General features: G+C 49.2%; 1 protein-coding gene across 6 annotated transcripts in view; it reads left to right on the top strand.

Annotated features, from left to right (window-relative positions):
- TNK2 (tyrosine kinase non receptor 2) overlaps positions 1–25,250 on the top strand; it is a 99,061-nt gene that overhangs the window by 19,870 nt on the left and 53,941 nt on the right. For 2 of the 6 annotated variants that reach the window (XM_053387324.1, XM_053387322.1), the window contains exon 1: positions 17,186–17,339. The exons of 3 other annotated variants lie outside the window; for them this stretch is intronic. In XM_053387324.1, coding sequence (XP_053243299.1) covers positions 17,190–17,339 — 150 coding nt within the window. In that variant the 5' untranslated portion in view covers positions 17,186–17,189. Of the gene's footprint in view, positions 1–6,834; positions 7,405–17,185; positions 17,340–25,250 lie in introns of those variants that run through there. One more of the 6 variants, XM_053387323.1, reaches the window with a different exon arrangement.

The raw sequence follows: 25,250 nt of genomic DNA, 5'->3' as shown, positions 1-25,250 counted from the left end.
GCACTTTGAATTGTGCTCGGAAACGTACATTATTAAATGTATTACATGCCATTCACTGGCAGGTCAAAATATGGGAGCAATAGAATTGGCTTACCTTACAGGACTGTTGTAAGAATTAATGAAATTATGTCTCTGTGAACTTATTTAGTTTTATCTATGATGAAATGATCTCTCATCAACAAGGATTCTCTGGGTTGCTTTCAAAACGAGAAGTGAAACAGAATAGTTTTAAAAAGAAATATATTCAAATGCAGCACTTTGGACACTTGAAATGTGTTCTGAAAATACTAAGTGTTACAAGATGGTTCCTAGGTCAACTTGTTAATGAGAAAGCTGGGGAAGATCTGTAGCTCGGTGGAAGAGCCTCTTTTTAATAATAATAATAATAATAATAATGATAATAATAATAATGATAATAATAATAATAATAATAATAATAATAATAATAATAATAATGATAATAATAATAATAATAAATTATTTATACCTCACCCATCTGGCTGGGCTTCCCCAGCCACTCTGGGTGGCTTCCAAAAAAATATTAAAATACTGCAATACATCGTACACTAAAAGCTTCCCTGAACAGGGCTGCCTTCAGATGTCTTCTAAAAGTCTGGTATTGTTTTTCTCTTTGACATCTGGTGGGAGGGCGTTCCACAGGGCCAGTGCCACCACCGAGAAGGCCCTATGCCTGGTTCCCTGTAACCTCACTTCTCGCAGGGAGGGAACCGCCAGAAGGCCCTCGGGGCTGGACCTCAGTGTCAGGCAGAACGATGGGGGTGGAGACGCTCCTTCAGGCATACTGGACTGAGGCCGTTTAGGGCTTTAAAGGTCAGCACCAACACTTTGAATTGTGCTCGGAAACATACTGAAGGCCCCAGGGCCTTCTCTGGGATCTCCAGGTTGGGCTGGGAATGTCCCCTAGGTCTGAAACCTTGGAGAGCCTCTGCCGCTCAGTGTAGACAATACTGAGCTACATGGAACAATGGTCCGGCTCTGTTTAAGGCAGCTTCCTGTGTTCCTGAAGAGCCTCTGCCAGTCCGTGTAGACATTACCGAGGGACCAATGGTCTGACTCGGAGTGAGATTGCATTACGCAGGCCTGCTCAGCTGTTGCTCCCATGTCAGGAGCCTCATGCTCTGCCATGTGTGTGACGACAGCAGAGAGTGTTACGGTTTGTTTTGCAACGGGTACAAATGAGCAGCCCTGCCCTGTGAGGCCACAGTGCGAATACACACTTGAAGCAGATCTCCACGTGCTTGTCAGGTGTGGTAATTACTCACATGAGAAGCAGCTACTGGATCAGGCCAATGGCGCATCAGGTCCAGCATCCTGTCCTCACAGGGGCAGAACCAGATGCCTCTTGTGCGAAGCCAGAAAGCATATAAAGTGGTACCTTGGTTTTCAAACGTCTCCGTTGATGAACATTTCGGTTTCCGAACGCCGTACACCCGGAAGTAAATGCTTCGGTTTTCGAACGCGCCTCGGAAGTCAAACATGCCCCACAGCTTCCTCTGAGTGCAGGATCCTGAGGCTATTGAGTTTTCAGTTTTCGAACGTTTCAGAACTCGGAACAGTCTTCTGGAACAGATTACATTAGAAAACCGAGGTACCACTGTATAGTAAAAAGGTAAAGGGACCCCTGACCATTAGGTCCAGTCGTGGCCGACTCTGGGGTTGCGGCGCTCATCTCGCTTTACTGGCCGAGGGAGCCGGTGTACAGCTTCCTGGTCATGTGGCCAGCATGACTAAGCCGCTTCTGGCGAACCAGGCCAATGGAAGCGCCGTTTACCTTCCCGCCAGAGCGGTACCTATTTATCTACTTGCACATTGATGTGCTTTCGAACTGCTAGGTTGGCAGGAGCAGGGACCGAGCAACGGGAGCTCACCCCGTCGCGGGGGTTCGAACCGCCGACCTTCTGATCGGCAAGACCTAGGCTCTGTGGTTTAATCCACAGCGCCACCTGCGTCCCTCTACTGTACAGTAGTCGCATAACAATTTCTGACCTGGTCATTTCACACCTGTGAAGCAAACCTTTTAATTATTTTTTTCGTATTTCCATTTCCATGTATGTATGTTTAACACACGCATATGCCACTTCATACTTCAACAGAAATCCCTAGGCTGTTTACAGAAAAGGGTCAAGAAATACAATGCAAATTCTACATTCCAATTGCTGATACTCACAATTTCTCACTTTAAGTATATGGAAAGGCCTTTTGTAAGAGGGATTTTTGTCAGGTCTGCAGCAGCTCTGAATGATAGAATCATAGTGGAGCTGGAAGGGACCTTGGGGGTCATCCAGCCCAACCCCTTGCATTGCAGGATCTCAACATGCGGTCTCCCATCCAATTCGAAACCATACCAGACCCTGCTTATCTTTGCAAATGTGCTAACCGTTTTATGTCTCCTGGATGTGCATTTCCCTGCCCACTGCCAGGGGCAGACAGTAGCGTGGAGTGCAGGGCAGGGAATATAGGAAGCAGAGGAAACTGCCTTATATATGGAGTCAGACCATTGGTCCACCCAGCCCAGTGTTGCCAACACGGACCGGCAGCCGCTCTGCAGGTTTTTGATCTGGGTCTCCCTTATCCTCATCTAGAGGTGCCAGGAATTGGACCTGGGACCTTCTGTCTGCAAAGCACATCCTCTTCCACTGGGCCACGGCCTCTGCAATGCGCAGGGACATCAGGGTGCAGAGTTATGTTGCCTTCTGCATCATGGAAGAGGATGTGGGGGAAGTCAGCCCATGACCTGCTTTCTTTATCCTGCTCACAAGGTCTAGTAGCTCTGGCGAGGTCACTGGCCTGGCTTGTCCTGACATTGCACAGGTCTCGGTCTCCCACTTCTGTTTGAGAAGGAGAATCTGAACTGGGGAGCCTCTGTTGAGGTCTGGGGAGGAAGGGCTGCCGACCAGAGACCAAGCATTTGTTGTGGTTGAGTCGGTGGAGGCAGTGAGAGATTTTACTTTCTTGGGCTCCATGATCACTGCAGATGGTGACAGCAGCCACGAAATTAAAAGATGCCTGCTTCTTGGGAAAAAGTGATGATAAACCTAGATAGCATCTTAAAAAGCAGAGACATCACCTTGCCAACAAAGGTCCGTCTAGTTAAAGCCATGGTTTTCCCAGTAGTGATGTATGGAAGTGAGAGCTGGACCATAAAGAAGGCTGATCACCGAAGAACTGATGCTTTTGAATTCTGGTGCTGGAGGAGACTCTGGAGAGTCCCATGGACTGCAAGAAGGTCAAACCTCTCCATTCTGAAGGAAATCAGCCCTGAGTGCTCACTGGAAGGACAGATCGTTATTGGTTAACTCCAATACTTTGGCCACCTCATGAGAAGAGAAGACTCCCTGGAAAAGACCCTGATGTTGGGAAAGATGGAGGGCACAAGGAGAAGGGGACGACAGAGGACGAGATGGTGGGACAGTGTTCTCGAAGCTGCCAGCATGAGTTTGACCAAACTGCGGGAGGCAGTGGAAGACAGGAGGGCCTGGCGTGCTCTGGTCCAGGGGGTCACAAAGAGTCGGACACGACTAAACATCTAAACAACAACAACAACCTCTGGTTAAGAACTTAATTTGTTCTGGAGGTCCGTTCTTAACCTGAAACTGTTCTTAACCTGAGGTACCACTTTAGCTAATGGGGCCTCCTGCTGCCGCTGCACGATTTCTATTCTCATCCTGAAGCAAAGTTCTTAACACGAGGTACTATTTCTGGGTTAGCGGAGTCTGTAACCTGAAGTGTCTGTAACCCGAGGTACCTTTGTACTGCTAGGAGAGCAGAAGAAAAAATGGGTGTCCCCCCTATTCATGCCATTCATAGTGTTATGTGCTTCTATCATGTCGACTTTTCTCTCCATTAAAAAGTCCCAGGCAATGAGACCTTTCTTCACCCCCTCGGCTCCTACAGTTCTCTTTCCCCGCTTGGAAGAGCAGTAAGAGATTTGTCCGTCCTCGACGAACGCGGCACGGTATCTGCTCGCACCAGCAAAGCATCACCAACTCCAGGTGCTCACGGGGAACACCTGTGTGCGCATCCAGTTCCATGCAGGGCCTCCTCAAAGGTCCCAGATGACAGGCCTGCTCTCCTCCGTCATACCAGAGAGCGCAGCTCATGGGCTGAGGCAGGAAGAGCCCTGAGGCAGCAGACGCGCGAAAGGGGCCCTGCCCACCCACGCCTGTCACCGCACCGGCAGAGCAGGAATCCAGGAAGCACGCCAGGCCCTGGCAGGCGGAAGTGAGGGATGGAGGGACAGGAAAGCCGCCAGCTCCAGGCTCCCAAGCCCCGGAGGAACGAGGAACAGACAAGTGCTGTGGATGAATAAATAAATGAGAAATGTCTGCTCCTGCTCAGTCCTCAGAACGTCTTTGTGTGGGAGGGGAAAGCATTCGTGAAATTGCTCTGCTGGACTTGAGGTTTCTCAGCCTGGAATAAATAAACTGGAAGTCAAAGGAATCACGGAATTGTAGGGGGCTAAAGCTGTGTTTCATCTAAGGCAGGGATAAGTCACCTTTGGCTTTCCATATAGACTCCAATCCCAGCGATCATGGCCAACGGTCCAGCCACAGGTTCCCTGCCATCTTGCCCTACAGTCCTAATCTTCCTCCTTCTTTCATGGCTCCTGCTTCCGTGTCCCTGTTCTGCCATTCTGCTCTATGCAGGGCATGGATTCAGCTTCCCATCCTCCGGAGACCGACTTGTTGTTGTTGTTTAGTCGTGTCCGACTCTTTGTGACCCCCTGAACCAGAGCACGCCAGGCACTCCTGTCTTCCACTGCCTCCCGCAGTTTGGTCAAACTCATGCTGGTAGCTTCAAGAACACTGTCCCACCATCTCGTCCTCTGCCGTCCCCTTCTCCTTGTGCCTCCATCTTTCTCAACATCAGGGTCTTGTCCAGGGAGTCTTCTCTTCTCATGAGGTGGCCAAAGTCTTGGAGCCTCAGCTTCAGGATCTGTCCTTCCAGTGAGCACTCAGGGCTGATTTCCTTCAGAATGGAGAGGTTTGATCTTCTTGCAGTCCATGGGACTCTCAAGAGTCTCCTCCAACACCATAATTCAAAAGCATCAATTCTTTGGCGATCAGCCTTCTTTATGGTCCAGCTCTCACTTCCATACATCACTACTGGGAAAACCATAGCTTTAACTATATGGACCTTTGTTGGCAAGGTGAGCTTGAAGCTGGAAGGTTGGGAACAGATAAAAAGAAAATGACTTATTCATGCAGTGCCTTGGGAAACTCCCTTTTGTAGGAGTTTGTTGTGGCCACAAACCTGGATGGCTTTAAAAGAGTAGACAAATTCATGGAGGAGGCGTTGTTGATGGCTGCTAGTCACAGTGACGATGCTTTGTCTCCCTGTTCAGAGGTATTAATTCTTCTGAATACAAGTTGCTGGAAACCAAACAAGGGGAGAGTGCCTTTGTGTTTGAATCCTGCTTGCGGGTTTCCCGTTGAGGGCATGTGGTTGGCCACTGTGAGAGCAGGATGGTGGCCTAGGTGGGACACTGGCCTGATCCAGCAGAAGCTCTTCCTCTGTTCTTAAGAGTCACTCCACTGATGTTTTATCAGATGGCATTATTGTGGACTGCGCTGCCTGAGGCTTATGGGAGCCACATGTTCCTCTCTTGGACTTGGGCACCAGTGTTCCTTGGGACCCGGTTCCTGCTTTTCCAGCTGGTGCACACAGCGTGCGAAGTCAGCCTCTCTTATCATAAAAGCATCTGCTGGATCAGGCCAGTGCCAAATCTGGTCCAGCATCCTCTTCTCACGGAAGATGCCCTCAAGCAGGACGTGAGTGTCTCAGACCATGCATGGTATGTTGGAAGTGGACAGAGAGGTGTTTTTTTCCTCCCTCTCTCATAATACTAGAACCCAGTGGAGGTCATTGAATGGGAGATTCAAGACAGAAGACTCTTCATAGAATCATAGAATTGTAGAGTTGAAAGGGACCTCCAAGGGTCATCTGTTCCACCCCCTGCAATGCAGGAATCTCAGCTAAAGCATCCATGACAGATGGCCACCCAACCTCTGCTTAAAAACCTCCAACCACCTCCCAAGGGAGACCGTTCCACTGTCAAACGGCTCTTGCCCTCAGAAGGTACTTCCAGATGTTTTGTCGGAATCTCCTTTCTTGCTAACTTGAAGCCATGGGTTCGAGTCCTACCCTTGAAGCAGGAGAAAGGCTTGCTCCATCTTCCATGGAGCAGCCCTTGAGATATTTGAAGACGGCTCTCATATCTCATCTCAGTCTCCTCTAGGCTAAACATACCCATCTCCTTCAACCATTCCTCATATGGCTTGGTTTGCAGACCCTTGATCATCTTGGCCGCCCTCCTCTGCACACCTTCCAGCTGGTCTTACACACACACACACACACACACACACACACACACACACACACGGAGGAATTTTCTCCTCCAAGAGGCATTGATGGCCACTATTTTCTTAGGCTTTTGCTTAAGAGGAGGATAAGGCCATGAATGAGCGAGAGAAGTGGTCCATGCATTCCGCCCTCCGTGGGGCCGGAGGGAGCGTGCCAGGTTGCCAAAGCCTGATCTAGGCAGACGAACCCCCCTTTGTACTCCCCAACCCCCCCTGCTTTGAAGAGCGCAGCTGGGCCAGGTGGTGTGAGCCGGAAAAAGCCCCTCTCCCTCTCTGGGTCCTTGCTGATTGGATCGCCAGGGGAAGGGGAGGGGGAGATGCAGCCCTGCAAGGGGAGGGGGAGAGCACAGCTGCAGGCAGGGGATGTGGGGGGGGGGCTGCTCCTGGTTTCTATTCTGAGCGGCATCGCTGCCCTGTCCTTTCTGTGCCACCTTGCTTTCGCATCAGCCTTTGCCTGGACCAGTTTCCTCCATCAGCTCCCTCCTTGCCCAGTTGCCTGGAAAAAGGACGACTGAATCTTCCGAATCTTCGCCTCTTTGCCGGGAATCCTCCCTCCCTCCCACAATCCGCCACATAGCATTAAGCTGGGAGCATCACAGCATCCTCTCTGAGAGGCCTCCCTCCATCTCTCTCTCTCTCGCCATGGCGACGGGATGCAGGCGCAGGAGGGAGGGGGTTGGCCAGAGGGATGCCTGAGAATTCCAGGAGAATCCTCCTGCCACCCACCTCTGGAAAGGGCTGACTCACTCCTGACCAGAGGCTAAGATGGCCCCCTGATCCCTCAGCCAGGTGAGGTGGGGCCGGTCTCCTCGCATTCTGGGACTGCGGCACAGCACGCCTCGCTCTCTCGGCCAGGATCTGGCCTCCGGATTTGGCACAGCTCCGCTCAGCCATGGGGGAGAAGTCGGATTATCAGCGGCTCTCGACTGGGGAGGACGAGGAGGTGGAGGGGTTCGCGGCTGCCCCAGAATCCCAGCCCCGGGCGCCCAGGCCGGACCTGCTGGTGGTACCAGGACAGAGGGTCAGTATGGCTTTGGCAAGGAAGGGGGGGCTGGAGAGAGAGGGGGTTCCTATGGCACCCCCAATTCACCCCTGTGGGGTGTCAGGATCTGACGGATGGGTTGTGGGGAGTGTGAAGGTTGTGGGGGATGCTTGGGTTTCCCTTTCAATTCGCCTCTGCAAGGGGGAAGCCCCAGCGCCTCTCTTATTTTTTTTCTTCCAGAAATGAAAGGGCTCCCCATTTAGGGAATCCTCCTTGTATTTAGAAGGGGCTGCAGGTATGGGGGTTTCAGTGCCCCCCCACCCACCCATGTTGCAAGCTGATATCTCTCCGCCTTGGTGCCCTGTACATTTGTAGCTGTCTCCCAGGAATTACAAATTACTACTATTGTGATATTATTATTATTATTATTATTATTATTATTATTATTATTATTATTAACTTTTAATCAGCACAATCTGCCATTCCCCTTAAGGTCTCAGGGCGGCCCACAACCATATCGCCACATTAAAAAGTCAGCTAAATAAATTTACAAGCCCACACAGTGCCAGCTCCCTCAGCCCCCAGTCCTTCCTTAAAAGACATTTGTGAAGACTCAGCCTTAATCGCTCCCACTGCTGAAGTGAAGCATGTGTAAATGCATTTACTCATATTCACCCTCTGTTATTCACCCCTGCCTCATTTCCCATCATCCCAACACTCTCTCAATGATTCAGATTGTATTCTGAGAAGAGGGACTGGCTGTAAAACCGCTCTGGGAATTGTAGCTCTGTGAGGGGAATAAAGGCCTCCTATCTAGACTTTGCACCCATTATAAACTACAACTCCCAAAGGTCTTTGGGGGAAGCCATGACTCTTGGTTTTTGTTTTTTGTTTTTGATAAATATTTATTGGGATTTTACAAAACATAGAAATCAAACAAACACATATATCAAAACAGAAGACAGAAAAAACACACTTAATAAAGAAAAGAAAAAGAAAAAGGATCCACTTTTAAGTTTCAAAGTTCTATATCCCTCTTTCCTGACCTCCTCACATCTCCCTTTTTTGTATTCCTCTTTATTCCGTCAAATTCAGCAAATTCTAACCCTCTTTCAAACCTCGTTTATAATTATAATTATATATTCCCACTAATTATGTCTCTAATTTCCCTTATCTTGGTCCTTTACTCCACTTTATATACTTTGACATAATATTATTCTAGTCATACCCCCCTTCTCTTTTTTAAAATTCTTTTTTCATACCTCTTTTAACCAACCATGACTCTTCAAAGTGGTATCACAGGGCTTTAAATGTGTGGTGTTAGAGTGTTGGACTCAGACCTGGGAGATCAGGGTTCGAATCCCCATTCAGACACGAAGCTCAGTGGGCAATCGGGAGGCAGGCAGTGACTGCCTCTCATCCTGGCCTACCTCACAGGGGTGTCGTGAGGATTAAATGAGGAGGGGGAGAATCATGCATGCCACCTCGAGCTCCCTGGGGGAGAAAAAAGGTGGGATATAAATGCAATGGAATAAATAAAATGATGATGACATGCAGATGTGTCTTCCCAAACCTGGGGCCCGCCAGATGTTTTGGGATGCAGTTCCCAAATGCCCCAGTCAGCACAGCTGTATTTCAAAATATTTGGTGGACACCAGGTTGGGAAAGACTGGTATAGACATTGATAATATTTACGCACCTTTTTAGTGGCACTCCTGTGATTTAATTACGGGAGATAAAACAATTTAAAATCTACCTTTCATCCGTATAGATCCTAATTTTATTTGCTTGCCAGCTTTCCACAGTTCAGACCATGCTCAAGGTGGCTCACAACATGAAAAACCACCCCTCCTGCAACATAACGACATTACTTATAAACAAAAAATGAAACACTAAAAAATACTATCACAGAATTTTTCCCTATGCCACATCGCTGAGCCTTGTTTGGCGGTTCCCTCCCTGCGAGAAGCCAAGTTACAGGGAACCAGGCAGAGGACCTTCTCGGTAGTGGCCCCCGCCCTGTGGAACGCCCTCCCACCAGATGTCAAAGAGAAAAATAACTACCAAACTTTTAGAAGACATCTGACGGCAGCCCTGTTTAGGGAAGCTTTAATGTTTAATAGGTTATTGTATTTTAGTGTTCTGTTGGAAGCCACTCAGAGTGGCTGGGGAAACCCAGCCAGATGGGCGGGGTATAAATTATTATTATTATTATTATTATTATTATTATTATTATTATTATTATTATTAATTACCTCCTTGTGCACGGCTGCATTCGGTTTTGCATCGCTTCAGCCACACATCCCTCCTCCTCTCTTGTGGTGTGAAATCCCGCTTTTGAAAAAGAAGTGGATCCGGATCCAAATTTGCCCAGAGGAACTCTGTTTAGTTTGCAATTATGCCAGGGCGATGGAAAGGGCTCCGTGGCCAAGTGCATGCTTTCGTTCTGGGGGGTTGGGCTAGATGACCCTCGGGGTACCTTCCACCCTGAGAATTCTTGTGATTCAATCCCTGGACTCTGCAGTTTAAACAGCTCTTGGGTAGCAGAGGTGGAAAAACCTGGTGTGGAACCTGATGCTCTCCAACTCCCATAATTCCCAGGCAGTATGAACAATGTCTCAGGGAATTATGGGTGTTGTAGTCCGGAAGGCTACGGCTCCTTTCTCTCTCTCTCTCTCACACACACACACTTGGCTTTAAGCCTGGGGAGCTGCTGCCAGTCTGAGCAGGCAACACTGGTCTGGAGGGACCAGGGGCAGGTTCCTGTGCTCAGTCCAAGGCCAATGGGTCAGGCACATACGTTTGGCAATCCCGACTGACTCAACAGAAGAACGCAGCCCCAAAGCGGACATGTGGGCTTGTTAGTCTGGATTTTCTTTTTAGAAGAAGTGTAAACAGATCAATTGGGGGGAACAGGACCGTCCAGATTCCAAAGTAGCTGACGATCTGAGGGGAAATGGCGGTGTTGTTGATGTTCAGCAAGGGCAATGGAGAGAGAAAGTGCATTTTGGATAGGGGCCACATGCAGGTAAGTAGACATATTCCTATAAAACAGAGAGGGGGGGTGCGTGTCTTTGATTTTCACCTTTCCCCCTTTTGCTCTCAGATGCCTTTTTTAAAAAGAAAGCCTGTCTCGCTAATCCAGATCTCGTAGGTCGTTGTGTTTGGGGTTGAGAGAATCCGTTCCTTCAGCTCAGATTGGTTGGTGGCAGAGGTGGCCCGGCCCTGGAGGGGGACGAGGTGAGTCAGTGGCCTTGGGGGGCTCAGAAAACAGGCACCAATATGGGGGGCAGCCTGGGACACAAACGGATCAGACCTCGGAGGCCAAACTGCCTGCTCTTCTCGTTCAGCTCCGGTTCGCTGGGTCTCAGGCATGGGACTTTCTTACTGGTTCATGCCCTGTCTCTGTTACTGGGAAGGAGGGGGGCATCTATGCTGAGCAAGTCCTGGTGGATTTGGTGGTCTCCATCAGGGGGTGTTTGCCAGGTGGTGCCAGGGGCAAGGAGGGCATCGAAATGTGACTCAGCTGATTTGCTCTGCATGGACAGGGGTCTCCTCTTGGTGGAGACGGCCTCTGGATTCTGCGATTCCACAACTGCGGGTTTGTTGTTGTTTAGTCATTTAGTCGTGTCCAACTCTTCATGACCCCCTGGACCAGAGCACGCCAGGCACTCCTGTCTTCCACTGCCTCCTGCAGTTTGGTCAAACTCATGCTGGTCTCTTCGAGAACACTGTCTCACCATCTCATCCTCTGTTGTCCCCTTCTCCTTGGGCCCTCCATCTTTCCCAACATCAGGGTCTTTTCCAGGGAGTCTTCTCTTCTCATGAGGTGGCCAAAGTCTTGGAGCCTCAGCTTCACGATCTGTCCTTCCAGTGAGCACTCAGGGCTGATTTCCCTAAGAATCTGTTCCCTAAGGATCTGTTGGATCTTCTTGCAGTCCATGGGACTCTCAAGAGTCTCCTCCAACACCATAATTCAAAAGCATCAATTCTTTGGCGATCAGCCTTCTTTATGGTCCAGCTCTCACTTCCATACATCACTACTGGGAAAACCATGGCTTTAACTATACGGACCTTTGCTGGCAAGGTGATGTCTCTGCTTTTTAAGATGCTGTCTTAAGAAAGTTAAATCTCTCACTGCCTCCATTTCTTCCCCTTCTGTTTGCCAGCTCTCCAGGGAGTCTTTTCTTAGCCACCTAGCAATGCCACTGGGGATTGAAGCTGGGAACCTTCTGCATGCCAAGCACACGCTCTCGCGCTGAGCGATGGGCCTTTGCAAGGACGGTTCTGCATATTTGGGGAAAGGGGGCAAGAGGTTGGGCAAGGACTTTCTCTGCCCTGTTCCCTGCTTCTGGCGCAGTTCCGCAGCCTTGTTCAGAAATGTTTGTGGGGCTGAGCGCTGCAAGAATTCTGGCTTGAATTAAGCCCCACACGAAGAATCCTTTCCCCTGACTCTTCTCGGAGGCACGGGAGGCTGCAAAAAATTAGAGGGAGGGAAAACTGAGTCATGGCACGGATTCAGAACACACGCGGGAGAGTACTTCTTCGCACGGCACACTTAAACGGCAGGGTTTGCTGCCACCAGATGTGGCAGCAGACTCCGGCTTGAAAATGGGCTTAAAGAAGTCTACGGAGGAGGGGAGGTCTGGCAACAGCTGGTAGATATAGGAAGCCTTCGCGTTCGGGATGAAGACATTTGATACAGAGCTAGGCCACTGGCCCATAGAGCCTATTGCAGCCTCTTCTGGCTGCCAGCATCTCTCCCGAGGGCCGCTTTGCCTATGCTCTTGTAACCTCTAGGTTAGATGACTGCAGCACATTATACGTAGGGCTGCCTCTGAAGGACGGTATGGAAACATCAGCTGGTGCAGAATTTGGCAGCCAAATTGTCACCAGGGCAAGACAGTTTGCACATATTACTCTGATCCTGGCTCAGCTCCACTGGCTGCCCGTTAGTTTCTGGGCCCAATATGAACTGACCCAGGCTCTAGGAGCTTTATCTGAGGTCCTTCTTTGTGTGCCTCCTTCACTAGACATCTGGAAGGCGGCAACACGAGAACGGGGCCTTTTCTGCAGTGGCTCCCCATTTGTGGGATGCTCTCCCCAGGGAGGTTTGCCTGCCACCCTCATTATATATTTTTAGACGCCGGGTGAAAACGTCCCTCTTCAGCCTGGATAGCTCAGTTGGTTAGAGTGTGGTGCTGATAATTCCAAGGTTGCGGGTTCGATCCCCACATGGGACAACTGCAAATTCCTGCATTGCAGGGGGTTGGACTAGATGACCCTCAGGGTCCCTTCCAACTCTACAATTCTACGGTGACCAGGCCTTTGACTGATTAATATCCCAGGACCTTTCAGATGTGTTTGCGGGTGGTGGTCATTATTCTGTTTTGCTTTAACTATTTATTTTGTGCTCTTATCTTCTGAACATCTCCGAGATCTTTGGGTGAAGGGCAGGGTATACGTTTAACAAAGAAATACTAAATAGGTTCATTCTGCTACATCTCCAGTTAGGGATGGATGAGGCCCCTGTCTGAAAGCGGGTGGCACTGTGGGTAAAAGCCTCAGCGCCTAGGACTTGCCGATCGAAAGGTCGGCGGTTCGAATCCCCGCGGTGGGGTGCGCTCCCGTTGCTCAGTCCCTGCTCCTGCAAACCTAGCAGTTCGGAAGCACCCCCGGGTGCAAGTAGATAAATAGGGACCGCTTACTGGCGGGAAGGTAAACGGCGTTTCCGTGTGCTGCGCTGGCTCGCCAGATGCAGCTTGTCACGCTGGCCACATGACCCGGAAGTGTCTCCGGACAGCGCTGGCCCCCGGCCTCTTAAGTGAGATGGGCGCACAACCCCAGAGTCTGGCAAGACTGGCCCGTATGGGCAGGGGTACCTTTACCTTTACCACTTGATTAGTGGGACGCAGGTGGCACTGTGGTCTAAACCACCGAACCTAGGGCTTGCCGATCAGAAGGTCGGCGGTTCAAATCCCCGCGACGGGGTGAGCTCCCGTTGCTCAGTCCCTGCTCCTGCCAACCTAGCAGTTCGAAAGCACGTCAAAGTGCAAGTAGATAAATAGGTACCACTCCAGCGGGAAGGTAAACGGCGTTTCCGTGCGCTGCTCTGGTTCACCAGAAGCGGCTTAGTCCTGCTGGCCACATGACCCGGAAGCTGTACGCCTGCTCCTTCGGCCAATAAAGCGAGATGAGCGCTGCAACCCTAGAGTTGTCCGTGACTGGACCTAATGGTGAGGGGTCCCGTTACCTTTACCTACCACTTGATTGTTTAAAAATGCCCTCAAAGCAGCTTGCAAAAAAATAAAAAATGAGGCAATAAAATTATTAATAAAAGCAATTAAAATGTTCAAAAAAAAAGTAATAAGCTAAAAGCACACCAGCGTTCTAGATACCTGGGTAGGCTTGTCGAAACAAAAATGTCTTTAGCAAGTGCCGAAAAGGGTACAGCGACGGCGCCAGCCTGATATCAAGTGGCAGGGAGTTCCAAGTGTAGATGCCGCCAAGATGGATTTCTTATGGGTGTGGAGTATAAGACAGTTTCCTGCTCTTCTACCTGCTCTTCATCTTTGCCAGCTCTTCTGCCTGAGATTCCTTTTTAACTGAGGTTGCTTGCGATTGAACCCAGGACCTGAGCTACGGAGAAGCAGCAGCAGAGGTTTGCTGGCTGCCTTTGCACTTTGCTTGCGATCTTCCTGGAAGCATCTGGCTGCAGCCAATGAACCCTCCATCCGATCTGGCACAGTGCTTCTTACATTCCTAGTCCAGTTTTGGGGTCAGTAAGGACTCCCTGATTCATCCTCAAACTGGCTAAGGAACAGAAGAGAGGGTCAGAGGGTGGCCTTCCCTAGCTACTTGCGGCTTGGCTCGCTGTCTCGAGTCACCTGGAGCTCTTTCCATTGCAGGCCCCTGGTTGCACCTGCTGTTTTGACGTGTCCCGTGTTGCGCTTCCTTGCCTGCAAAAGAGAGGAAGGCAGCCTACCGATCCTCTGCAAGTCTGCAGTTTGATCAGAAGCCAGCTGCAAAAATAAGCTTTCCCCTCAATCTTTCTGCATGGCTCCCCCCCCCTTTCCTTTTCAACAAAAATGCATACTTTTTTTCAAAGTGCGATGCTTCAAACGGCGCTTGGTGCTTTTTATTATTATTATTAACTGCCTTGAAAGTGTGGGAATTTTTCCAGGCGAATTGGTAAACAGGAAGGAAAGCCTCCCATTCCCCCGGGATTTTGCTACCCCCCCTACCAGGAAAAAACCGAAACCTGTTGTTTCTCTCTCCCTCCTCACGCCTTCAGCATCCCTCTGCAGAGAAAATGTTTAGCTCCAGATCCGGCCAGCTGTTCTCCTTGGGGATGTGCTGGAAGACAAGAAAGCAGTGTTAAGGAGCCAGGGCACCGCAAAGGTCGCACTGTTTTCCTCCTGTTTTCCTCCCCGCTTGGACGAGGGACAAGACCCTAGCGCTGGAGGAAGCTCCCTGCTCCTTCGCCTCCCCCCGCAGCCTCCCCACCAGCCATCTGTCAGGTGCACAGGCTGGGAAGCCTTAAAGAAAGGGCTCTGCCCCATCCCCAGCAGGCCCAAGGGGGCTTTGGGGCAGGATGAGACCCTTCCCTGCGGCAGGCCTGGGAAGCAGTTTTGCAGAGGAGGCGACTTCGCTGTTTCCTGCAGTTCCAGGTCTCTCGCATCTCCAGCGTTTTTCCAGGCCTGCCGTCAAATTATCCCCTGTAAATAGTGGCTTTTGCCGCTGAGGACATTCCGCCCGGCTTGGCACTTTCTTATGCTCCAGGCTCAAATTAGGTGGGGGGGGGGTTGGGGGGGGTTGTACACACTTGAGCAGGAGAGGAAAAACAAAGACTGACATTTTTGCATCAGCCCCAAATTCGACACCAAGGAAAGCGTTAACTGCAAATTAGGACATAAAGCACGCTTCTCAACTTTTGTCCAGTTCTGGGAATCGCAGTTTATTGGCAAGGTAGAATGTGTGCAGAGGAGGGTGGCCAAGATGATCAAGGGTCTGGAAATGAAGCCGTATGCAGAACGGTTGAGGGAACTGGGGGCATTTGGCCTGGAGAAAAGAAGACTGAGAATTCAGATACAGACATACCTTGGGTTACAGCCGCTTCAGGTTGCGTTTTTTTGGGTTACGCACCAGCCGAAACCCAGAAGTACCAGAACGGGTTACTTCTGGGTTTCGGCGGTCGCGCATGCGCAAAAGCGCTACATTGTGCTTTGTGCATGTGCAGATGCGGCGAATTGCAACCCGTGCATGAGCAGACGCACCGCTGCGGGTTGCGAACGTGCATCCCACACAGATCACGTTCGCAACCTGAGCGTCCACTGTATTTGAAGATACGATAGGTAAAGGTAAAGGGACCCGTGACAGTTAAGTCCAGTCACGGACGACTCTGGGCTTGCGGCGCTCATCTTGCTTTATTGGCTGAGGGAGCCGGCGTACAGCTTCCGGGTCATGTGGCCAGCATGACTAAGCCGCTTCTGGAGAACCAGAGCAGCGCACGGAAACACCGTTTACCTTCCTGCCGGAGCGGTACCTATTTATCTACTTGCACTTTGACGTGCTTTCGAACTGCTAGGTGGGCAGGAGCAGGGACTAAGCAACGGGAGCTCACCCCGTCGCAGGGATTCGAACCTCCAAACTTCTGATCGGCAAGCCCTAGGCTCTGTGGAAGAGCAGTCACATGGAAAAGGGAGCAAGCTTGTTTTCTCCTGCTCCCAGGACTCAAACTGACAGATTCAGAGATGAGAAAGGAGATTCTGACTAAACATAAGGAAGAACTTTCAGATGGTGAGAGCCGTCTGACTGTGGGGCAGACTCACTCGAAAAGTCTTGGACTCTCCATCATTGGATGTTTTTAAACAGCTTGGATAACCATCTGCCAGGGATTCTTTAGCTGTGATTCCTGCATTGCAGGGGTTGGACTAGATGGCCCCTGGGGGCCTCTTCCATCTCCGCAGTTCTGTGATAATGTTGCCGGGAAACCTGGGTACCCCAGGATGCTCCCTGGCCAGCAAGGTCTGCCAGCAAGGTCTGAGCCAGACGGCTGGAGGAGAGCCTGAGAAGTGATTTGAAATCCCAGGCAGAGGCCCACAGGAAATTGCCTCTCCAGCCCACAGTTAAAGCTGACCTCTTGGCAGCCGGTCAAACTGCGTTCCCTGCGAATACCATAGAGTCTCTGTTCCAGGCTAGCGGGCAGGCAAGGGAGAGATTCCCTTGGGACCGGCCAGAGAGGAGGAAAGGGGAGGAGAGGAGAAAGAAAACAAGCATGCGCGATTGCAGGCGCAGCACGCACCAGACTCAACAGTGTCCTGTTGTGGAGAGCTGCACAACAAGCTCCCTCCTGCCCTGGCTGCCCAGAGGAACCCAGATCCCAGACCTGTCAGGATTCAGATAACTTTCGGATGCTGGGAAGTTGGAGCCTGAGCTGGTTTGCTGCCTCTTCTTAGCATCAGAAGCTGAGCATGGAGATTTCAGGCAGGCCGGCACAGGCAGTTTTGACACCTACGACCCTTGCTGAAGTCTCCGCTTGGTTTTTCCTGGGGAGACGCCGAGGCAGCGTGGAGGATGCCTCCCCCCAAAAGGTCAGACGCCTCTGAAATTGACTGCCTGGAACTGCATCAATCTCCGTCATCCACAGAAAACCTTCGGATTTCTCCTTGGGCACATGCAAGTGTTCCCTGAAGCATCTAGAGATTGGATTGATGGATGCCTTTGCCCTCCGATGGAGTCAGCCTTGGTTGGATTGTGGTGCAACTCTGGTGGTTTGGGGGACCTTTGCTAGCCACTGACAGTGCAAGGATCCTCTCCTGTTTATGTTGTGGGTCCCTTTCCCAAAGGTGCGTCGGTCATATCAAGACAGGAGGAAGGCTGTCAGAGAGCATCCTCTCTGGGTAGCAGAGATGCGCCGCTTTGAGGCTCTGCGGCGCTCCTTCCCATTTCTGGCCCGCTTCCGCATGTACACGGTAAGAGAACGATGCGCACAGACCCATTTGCAATGAGGAAATGCCCTGCCTCCTCTCCCTTTCGGGGTTGGTCTTCCCCTGCTGCTTTCTACGCGAGTGTGCAGCCTGGCTGGCTTACTAGAGCCACCTCTTTAGCTGCTTGCTCTGTAGGCGCCATTCCGCCACGCTATGGTCTGGGTTACGAAGGTGCATCTCCGGGAAGCTGAAGCAAGGATAGTCCTGCTTTACTTTGGGCTAGGAGGTTGGGTAGGGAACTTGCAGCCTTCCAGCAGGCAGCAAGGCCAATATTCTGGGATGGCAGGAGCTGGAGTTCAGCAACACCAGGGGCCCCAAAAGGTAGCCACCCCTGGTCTAGGGATCCTCATGAGAAAGCACCTTCCGTGTAGGACTAGTACAAGAGACTGTTGTAGGGACTGGTGCAAGCAAAACCAACCTGGGTCTGTGCATCCTCACATGTGACTGGCCCAGCACATTGCATAAACCCTGCAGCGATGGCGCACAGCAGAAAGCGTGTCAGAATCTGGACAAAAGGGACCTGGCTTTTTAATCCTTTCTCAATCATAAACTCACAGGAAAAGCTCCTTGCAAGTTTTTTCTCTGTTGACCTCAGTTTCCCGTCCATGCAGTGTTGGGGGGAAACAGTGGTCCTAATTCGTGTGACATCAACACAGACGCGGCGGCTCATCGCAGTCCTTCCTTTCCAGGTTCCAGCTTTTTGCTCTTCTGAATTTTGTCGGCAAAAAGGGGTTCACTTTTGCTGTATGCCAGCTTCTAAACTTTCTTCTCCGTTGTTTGCGCTTTGAGAAGATTTCAAAACTGTAACCCTAAACAGGCTTCCCCTAAGGGAAAGACACCTCTGTGTGAGCGCAAGCTTAAGGATTACGTAGTTAGCCTGTACATGGTGCTTTTGAGTGCTCAGAACGCTCCACATACATTGGCTGAGATCTTTGCTACAACCCTGGAAGGCGGGCCACTGTCCTTAGTGCCATAATGAGGATTTTGGAGCGGTGTGATTCAAATCCAGAGCGTTAGCTCAGCACAAGCTTTTGCATGTCTACTCAGAAGCAATTCCCACTGATTTCAGCTGGGCTTACTTCCAGGAAGGTGTACATAGGATTGTAGCCTCTGGTCCTATAGACACTTACTTGGGAGTAAGTCCGATTGAAATCACTGGGCTTTACTTCTGAGTAGACATGTCCTGGACTGCACTCTATCTTAGCCACTGCTACCTCACCTGTTACGGACTTGACCTGTTAGAGAGAGGGATGGAGACGTTTTCTCACTATATATCAGTGGTGGAACTGGAGGATATCCCGTTCTGAGAACCTTAGAGAGATGCTGCCTGCCAGTGTAGACAATATCACAGCAGATGGACCAATGGTTGGAATCAGGATAAAGCAGTCTCATTACTCCAAAACAGTAGCTGCCACGTTGCAACTTTGTCTAAGCTGTTCAATTTATGATAATAATTCTACAGGGATAAGGAGTCCAGGAGAAGTTTGCGTACTTTGAACAGGGCCAGACAGGATTACTATTTTATTATTATTACATTTGTATCCCATTTTCATTTCGTTTCACTTTTGATTTGTCTATCGCCTTTCCATATTGCTATACACAAGGCGGTTTGCAAACTGGAGAAGCAACAAAGTTTACGCACCGTATAACCATCTGACTCAATACAAAGAATTCATAATAAAAACATAACTTAAGAATGAACAACTCGCATCAGATAAAGTAATATTCAATAATCCATTAGAACAGCACACAATACAATTAAATATTGCGAGATAATAACTGAAAATAAATCCTTTCTTAACAATTACAAGAAGTAATTCGATTCAGGTAGGTAGCCGTGTTGGTCTGACGCAGTCGAAATAAATTAAAAAATCAAAGAATTGTCCAGTAGTGCCTTAGAGACCAACTAAGTTTGTTCTGGGAAATAATAGTAAACGATAATCAATAGAAATAACAGCAACACACGATGCATAAAGCACCACAGAACAAAACCATGTGAAAGGATCAAATTGAGAAACAAAGAATCATAGAGTTAATAATAATAATAATAATAATAATAATAATAATAATAATAAATTTTTATTTATATCCCACCCTCGCCAGCCAAAGCCGGCCTTAGAGCGGCTAACAACAATAAAAGTAACACAGCATCCTAAAATCAATTCATTTTAAAAGTTGGGACCCCACGGGTCATCTAGTCCAACCCGCTGCAACACAGGAACAACTCCAAGGAGTTTAAGGAGGCCTGCATACTTCTCCTCTCGTTTTTATCCTCACAACAACCCTGTGAGGTACATTAGGCTGAGAGGCAGGGGCTGTCTCCAGGTAGCCCAGTCAGCTTCATGGCCGAGTAAGAATTTGAACCCGGGTCTCCTGCCCTCTCTCAGTTGCACCAGGCTGCCTCTCAAATAGTCTCCAAACTTGAATGCTTCTTGTCCAGAAACTGCAACTCTCTCTTTCCCCCTCCTCCCCACCCTTCTTGCAAAAGGGACGTCCACTTTCTCCCACTGGACACGGCCCCAAACATTTTTAGCCCGGCCTGCACCACAGAGAATCTGTACTGTCGTGTGGCAGCTTGAAGTGGCTGCAGCCCAAGAATACCAAGGCAGACTCTCCTCCCCCCCCCACTCTGTCTGGGGAAGCAGGGAGGTTCTTGGGAAAGGCAAGCCAGGAAGGCAGGGAGGGGGGCAGAAAAGAATTAGCGTGGCTGCGGGAGGCCCAATGGATTGCAAACACCTGTTTTCAGGTGGGATTCAAGAACATGCTTGCAAATTCAGGTCCTGCTGTCAAAGTGGGTTTGTGGCACTTGGGCTGCTACCCCAATTGTTTTTGCAGTAAGGAAAGTTATGCCATTGGGATAGCTCACTTGGCAGAGCATGAGACTCTCTCTCTCTCTCTCTCTCTCTCTCTCTCTCTCAATTTTATTAATTTTCAGCATATCATTTTCAACAGTAATTAAACACATTTTGACACCTTATGCAATTTTTTTGACTTCCATCAATCTCATCTGAAAATTTTCCAATCTAATCTCTAAATACACATTTCCCACTTCTTCAATTACATTTAATTCATAACTAATAAGCGAGATGAGCGCCGCAACCCCAGAGTCGGTCACGACTGGACCTAATGGTCAGGGGTCCCTTTACCTTTACCTTTTACCTCGGTCTATGAACGGAAGCCAAACGGTGGAAGGGCACCGGCAGCAGAAGGCCTCATTAGGGAAAGCACGCCTCGGTTTCAGAACGGTTTTGGTTTAAGAACGGACTTCCAGAACGGATTAAGTTCGTAAACCGAGGTACCACTGTATTATAATTTGTGCAGCTGTCAATAAATTTGTGAGCAAGTCCTTCATAGCCACCCCATCGTAAATTGAGGCCGTACATTTAAACCAGGGAGTTGGCATCACTCCCACTGAATGCAATGGGATTTACTTCTGAGTCAACATGCACTCCATCCCAGAATAACCTCTGTATCCCCCTTGTGTGAATGGGTCCTTGGTCTCCTGCTGCGAAGGGCTCTCCACTCCAGCAGAGCGAGTGAGCACAGCTGGGATCGGAAAGCCAAACAAATGCTGTTGTTGTTGCTTTCCCCTAAAATCGGGGCCAGATGTTTAACTGGGAGGGCAGTTTACCAGCGATTGGACAGCGAGCCAAGAATGGAGGGAGTAGCTTCGTTGCTCCGCTTGCAGATCAAGCCCAGATGGCCTTTTAAAAAGCAGAGCAGAGCGGGGAAACCACAGTGGAGAATCCTGTAAAAAGGAGATGCTAACCAAGAGAAGGAAAATGTATTTGTTGTACTTATAGCATGTTTCTGGAGCAAGGCAGTCCACGTTCATTCATCCTGGAGTTTTGGGGGAATCACTGACCCACTTTTAAACCCATCAGAGCAGTCTTCCACAAACTGGGACCTCCCCAAATGTTTTGGCCCACACCTGTAGCTTCTTATGATTGCTGAGAGGTGTCAGGTGACTCTTGTTGTTGTTGTTGTTGTTTAGTTGTTTAGTTGTTTAGTTGGGTCTGACTCTTCGTGACCCCCTGGACCAGAGCACACCAGGCACTCCTGTCTTCCACTGCCTCCCGCAGTTTGGTCAGACTCATGTTTGTAGCTTCGAGAACACTGTCCCACCATCTCGTCCTCTGTCGTCCCCTTCTCCTTGTGCCCTCCATCTTTCCCAACATCAGGGTCTTTTCCAGGGAGTCTTCTCTTCTCATGAGGTGGCCAAGTACTGGAGCCTTAGCTTCAGGATCTGTCCTTCCAGTGAGCACTCAGGGCTGATTTCCTTAAGAATGGATCGGTTTGATCTTCTTGCAGTCCATGGGACTCTCAAGAGTCGCCTCCAGCGCCAGAATTCAAAAGCATCCATTCTTCGGCGATCAGCCTTCTTGATGGTCCAGCTCTCACTTCCATACATCAGGTGACTCTTAACTAACTTCAACCCCCAGGATGCTTCGGGGGAAGCCACGCGTGTTAAAGTGGGATAACAGTGCTTTAAATGTAGGGTGTGCCTGTGGACTTTTGCCAATAAGGCACGCAAAAGAATTTGGTCCAAAAGGAGCTCCCTGCCAGCGGGAACAGAGAAGGTCAGGGAGGAGGAAAGCCTTGAAGAGCTAGTTTTCTGTGTGCGGGTGGAGCATTCAAATGCGCCCAGCTCAATCCTGCACCTGTTTGCTTGAACTCAAGTCCTGCTGAATTCAGCGGGGCAGTCAGGGCTCACCCTCACTTTGGCAAACCCAGACACACTTGCGAAAACCCGATTTCACCTGCTGAATTGAAGCTGGGTTCCGCAAAACCTCTTTTTGGATTTTCCGCGCATCTGATAGGATTGCCTTACTATGTTTTTTAGTTTTGGAGAAGCTGCCCAGGATGGCTGTCCAGTCTGATAGACAGGGTATTATTATTATTATTATTATTATTATACAGTGGTACCTCGGGTTACAGACGCTTCAGGTTACAGACACTTCAGGTTACAGACTGCGCTAACCCAGAAATAGTACCTCGGCTTAAGAACTTTGCTTCAGGATGAGAACAGAAATTGTGCAGCGGCAGCAAGGAGGCCCCATTAGCTAAAGTGGTGCTTCAGGTTTAAGTACAGTTTCAGGTTAAGAACGGACCTCCAGAACGAATTAAGTTCTTAACCCGAGGTACCACTGTATTCAGTTTTATGTTCTGTTTCTTCGGTTGATGTTTGGCTGTGAAGATGATCAGTGCGTAAAAAGGAAAAGGCCGCTGGATTTTTGCAAGGTACAGCCATAGAACGATGAGCTAATTATAAGGAAACAAGGGATACGCATGGATCTACGGGCCCTGGCTTGTGCAAATGCAGAAAGTGTTGGCAGGGAGAGGTGTGTGCACAGAAGCCTCGTTGCACAGATCCCCTCTTCCCTCCAACCTTCTGTGTGCATTGGGAGGGCAGTCTGCAGAGCGATGCTCAGTGTGCTCCCTTCAACATCTGTAAAAGACATGATCAGGGGCCTTGATAAAGCAGTTTCAGCATTTGTGTGCTCACCTCTCAAATGCACGCCTTTCTCGCGTCCTGCTGTCACCTTCAGCCAAACAGGTTTCGCTGCCTTTTGCAAAACCTCGCAACACCCGTTTACCCGAGTCCACTTTAACTCTATCTACATGCTGCTTTTCCACAGCAAACTATGCGGGAAATGTCCTGTAGTAAACATTAGCTTGCCATTAAATTGCATCAAAATGCATGATTTGTTTCGCTTGTGCCTGCCTTTCTCCGTGGAAGGTGGCTCACGACGTACATTAACGCGGATGCATCTGAAAACGAACAACAAACAATTGAAAACAATTAAACGGACCTATTGAAAGCAGTGTCGAAATGACTTAGATTCATTTTTTAAAACACACACGAAGAACAGCGGCCCTAGAAGGCCCTCTCGCAGCAGCCAGTTAGCCACCAAAGGTCTGTTGGAACAAAAAATGTCTTTGCTGGCTGGTTGGCGAGAGCAAAGCAGAGAGGGCAAAACAACTCTTGCCCCAGGCTTTCGAGGCTTCGCTTTTCCAGAGGCTGTGGAAGGGAGTTCCACTGTCTAGGAGCAGCCACCGAGAAGGCCCTGTCTTGTGTCCTCACCAAACGTGTCTGTGAAGGTGGCAGTGTTGCAGGCAAACAAAGCCCATACAGTGGCACCTCAGGTTACATGCACTTCAGGTTACATACGCTTCAGGTTACAGACTCCGCTAACCCAGAAATAGTGCTTCAGGTTAAGAACTTTGCTTCAGGATGAGAACAGAAATTGTGCTCTGGCGGCGTGGCAGCAGCGGGAGGCCCCATTAGCTAAAGTGGTGCTTCAGGTTAAGAACAGTTTCAGGTTAAGAACGGACCTCCGGAACGAATTAAGTACTTAACCCGAGGTACCACTGTAGTTCCTGGGTCTTGCCAAAAAAACTCAGGACCCAGGAAGAGAGAGAGTCCAATGATTTTATTACTTTGCAAAGCAATAAGTTCAGCGGAATCACTTCCCCAAAGGCTGAACCCCATCCCATTGCCCTGGGGGGGGGGGGCGCATTTACTTACAGGTTTCTTACACAAAGCATTAAAATTTTCTCCAATCATGCATAGAAACATTCTCATTACCTCATTCAAGGAAGAAAACTAGCTGTTGTTAACCAAAACCCATTTAGATACATTTTACTTCAAGCATAAGTATAAGCATTTGCTTACATAGCTTTAATTGACTGCCTGGCCTTCACATAAATACATTATGTTGCAAAAGCTGTTGCGCTTTGCATTGTGTGTGCTGTGAACCTGCGTGTGTAGCAACTTGTGTTCTTCCGATAAGAGTAAAGGCTTTGCCAGCAGTTTCTGAAAGAGCTGTCATTTTTGAGGCCCTTGGGGTCCGTCTGTCCCCCACAGCAGGAGTGAGAAATGAGCCTTCTCAGAAAATCTCAAAGCCTGGGCAGGCTCCTTTGGAGTAATACAGGGTTTCCGATACACCTACATTTATTATCAAAGTGTATTATAATATGAGGTAGACTTGTGGGGTTCTGTGGGGAACAATATCGGGTGGGGAAGGGTCTTTTTCGAAGGGCCGCCTTCTCATCCTGAAAAGTGGCAATAATTCCCTCCCTCAGGATGGGAACCATTCGCTGCTCAAATTCACCATATTTTTTTAAATAACAATTTATTGAATTTCCAAACATAACGACAAAAACCATAATTTTGATTGAACATTAACCATCATTTTTTGCTCTGTTACTTCGGTCGCTGTTTGGCTGTGAAGATGCTAAGTGCGAGAAAGGAAAAGGCTTATGGCTTGTTTCCTTATAAATAGCACCTCATTGATAGCCTCAGTCAGAAAATGCCTAGAAACCAATATTTTAGCGAGGCACAAAATTACTGTCATTTGAGCTGGTGAAAAGCACCATAAGAATTATTTATTTTATTTCATCAGTTATTCGGCAATACGTATTTAGGAGAACTCTGGTGGCTCAGTTGGCAGAGCGTGAGACACTTCATCTCAGGGTTGTGGGTTCGAGATTCCTGCATTGTAGGGGGTTGGCCTAGATGACCCTCAGGGTCCCTTTGAACTCTATGATTCTATGTCTTTTTTCATTGGCAAATTCTAAACATGTGTTGCGCGGCAGAGCGTATTGTGGTTCCTCAGCAGCCAGGAAGTCTGCACATGCTCAGAGATGTCATTCTTGTGCAGACGGTGCGAAAAGAAGCCACAGATTTATTTATTGTGACAGCGTGCAATGTTTTTAATTCCGGGACGTTATGCAGACACCGTCACCACAAGTGTGCTCGCACACACAAGTGTGGCCATCTAGAACAATTTGAAAGGGGGTTGGGGAGGAAATAGACTCTGTAATAAACGAAAATCTGCCCTTTTCCCCTTATGGGGGACACAAGAGCCCTTATAGAGTCCTTTGTAGGTTCTC

The sequence above is a fragment of the Podarcis raffonei genome, chromosome 5 (assembly GCF_027172205.1).
Source record: "Podarcis raffonei isolate rPodRaf1 chromosome 5, rPodRaf1.pri, whole genome shotgun sequence".
Classification (NCBI taxonomy): domain Eukaryota; kingdom Metazoa; phylum Chordata; class Lepidosauria; order Squamata; family Lacertidae; genus Podarcis; species Podarcis raffonei.
Note: the sequence above shows the minus strand (reverse complement) of the source record. Positions and strands in the feature narration are given on the sequence as shown.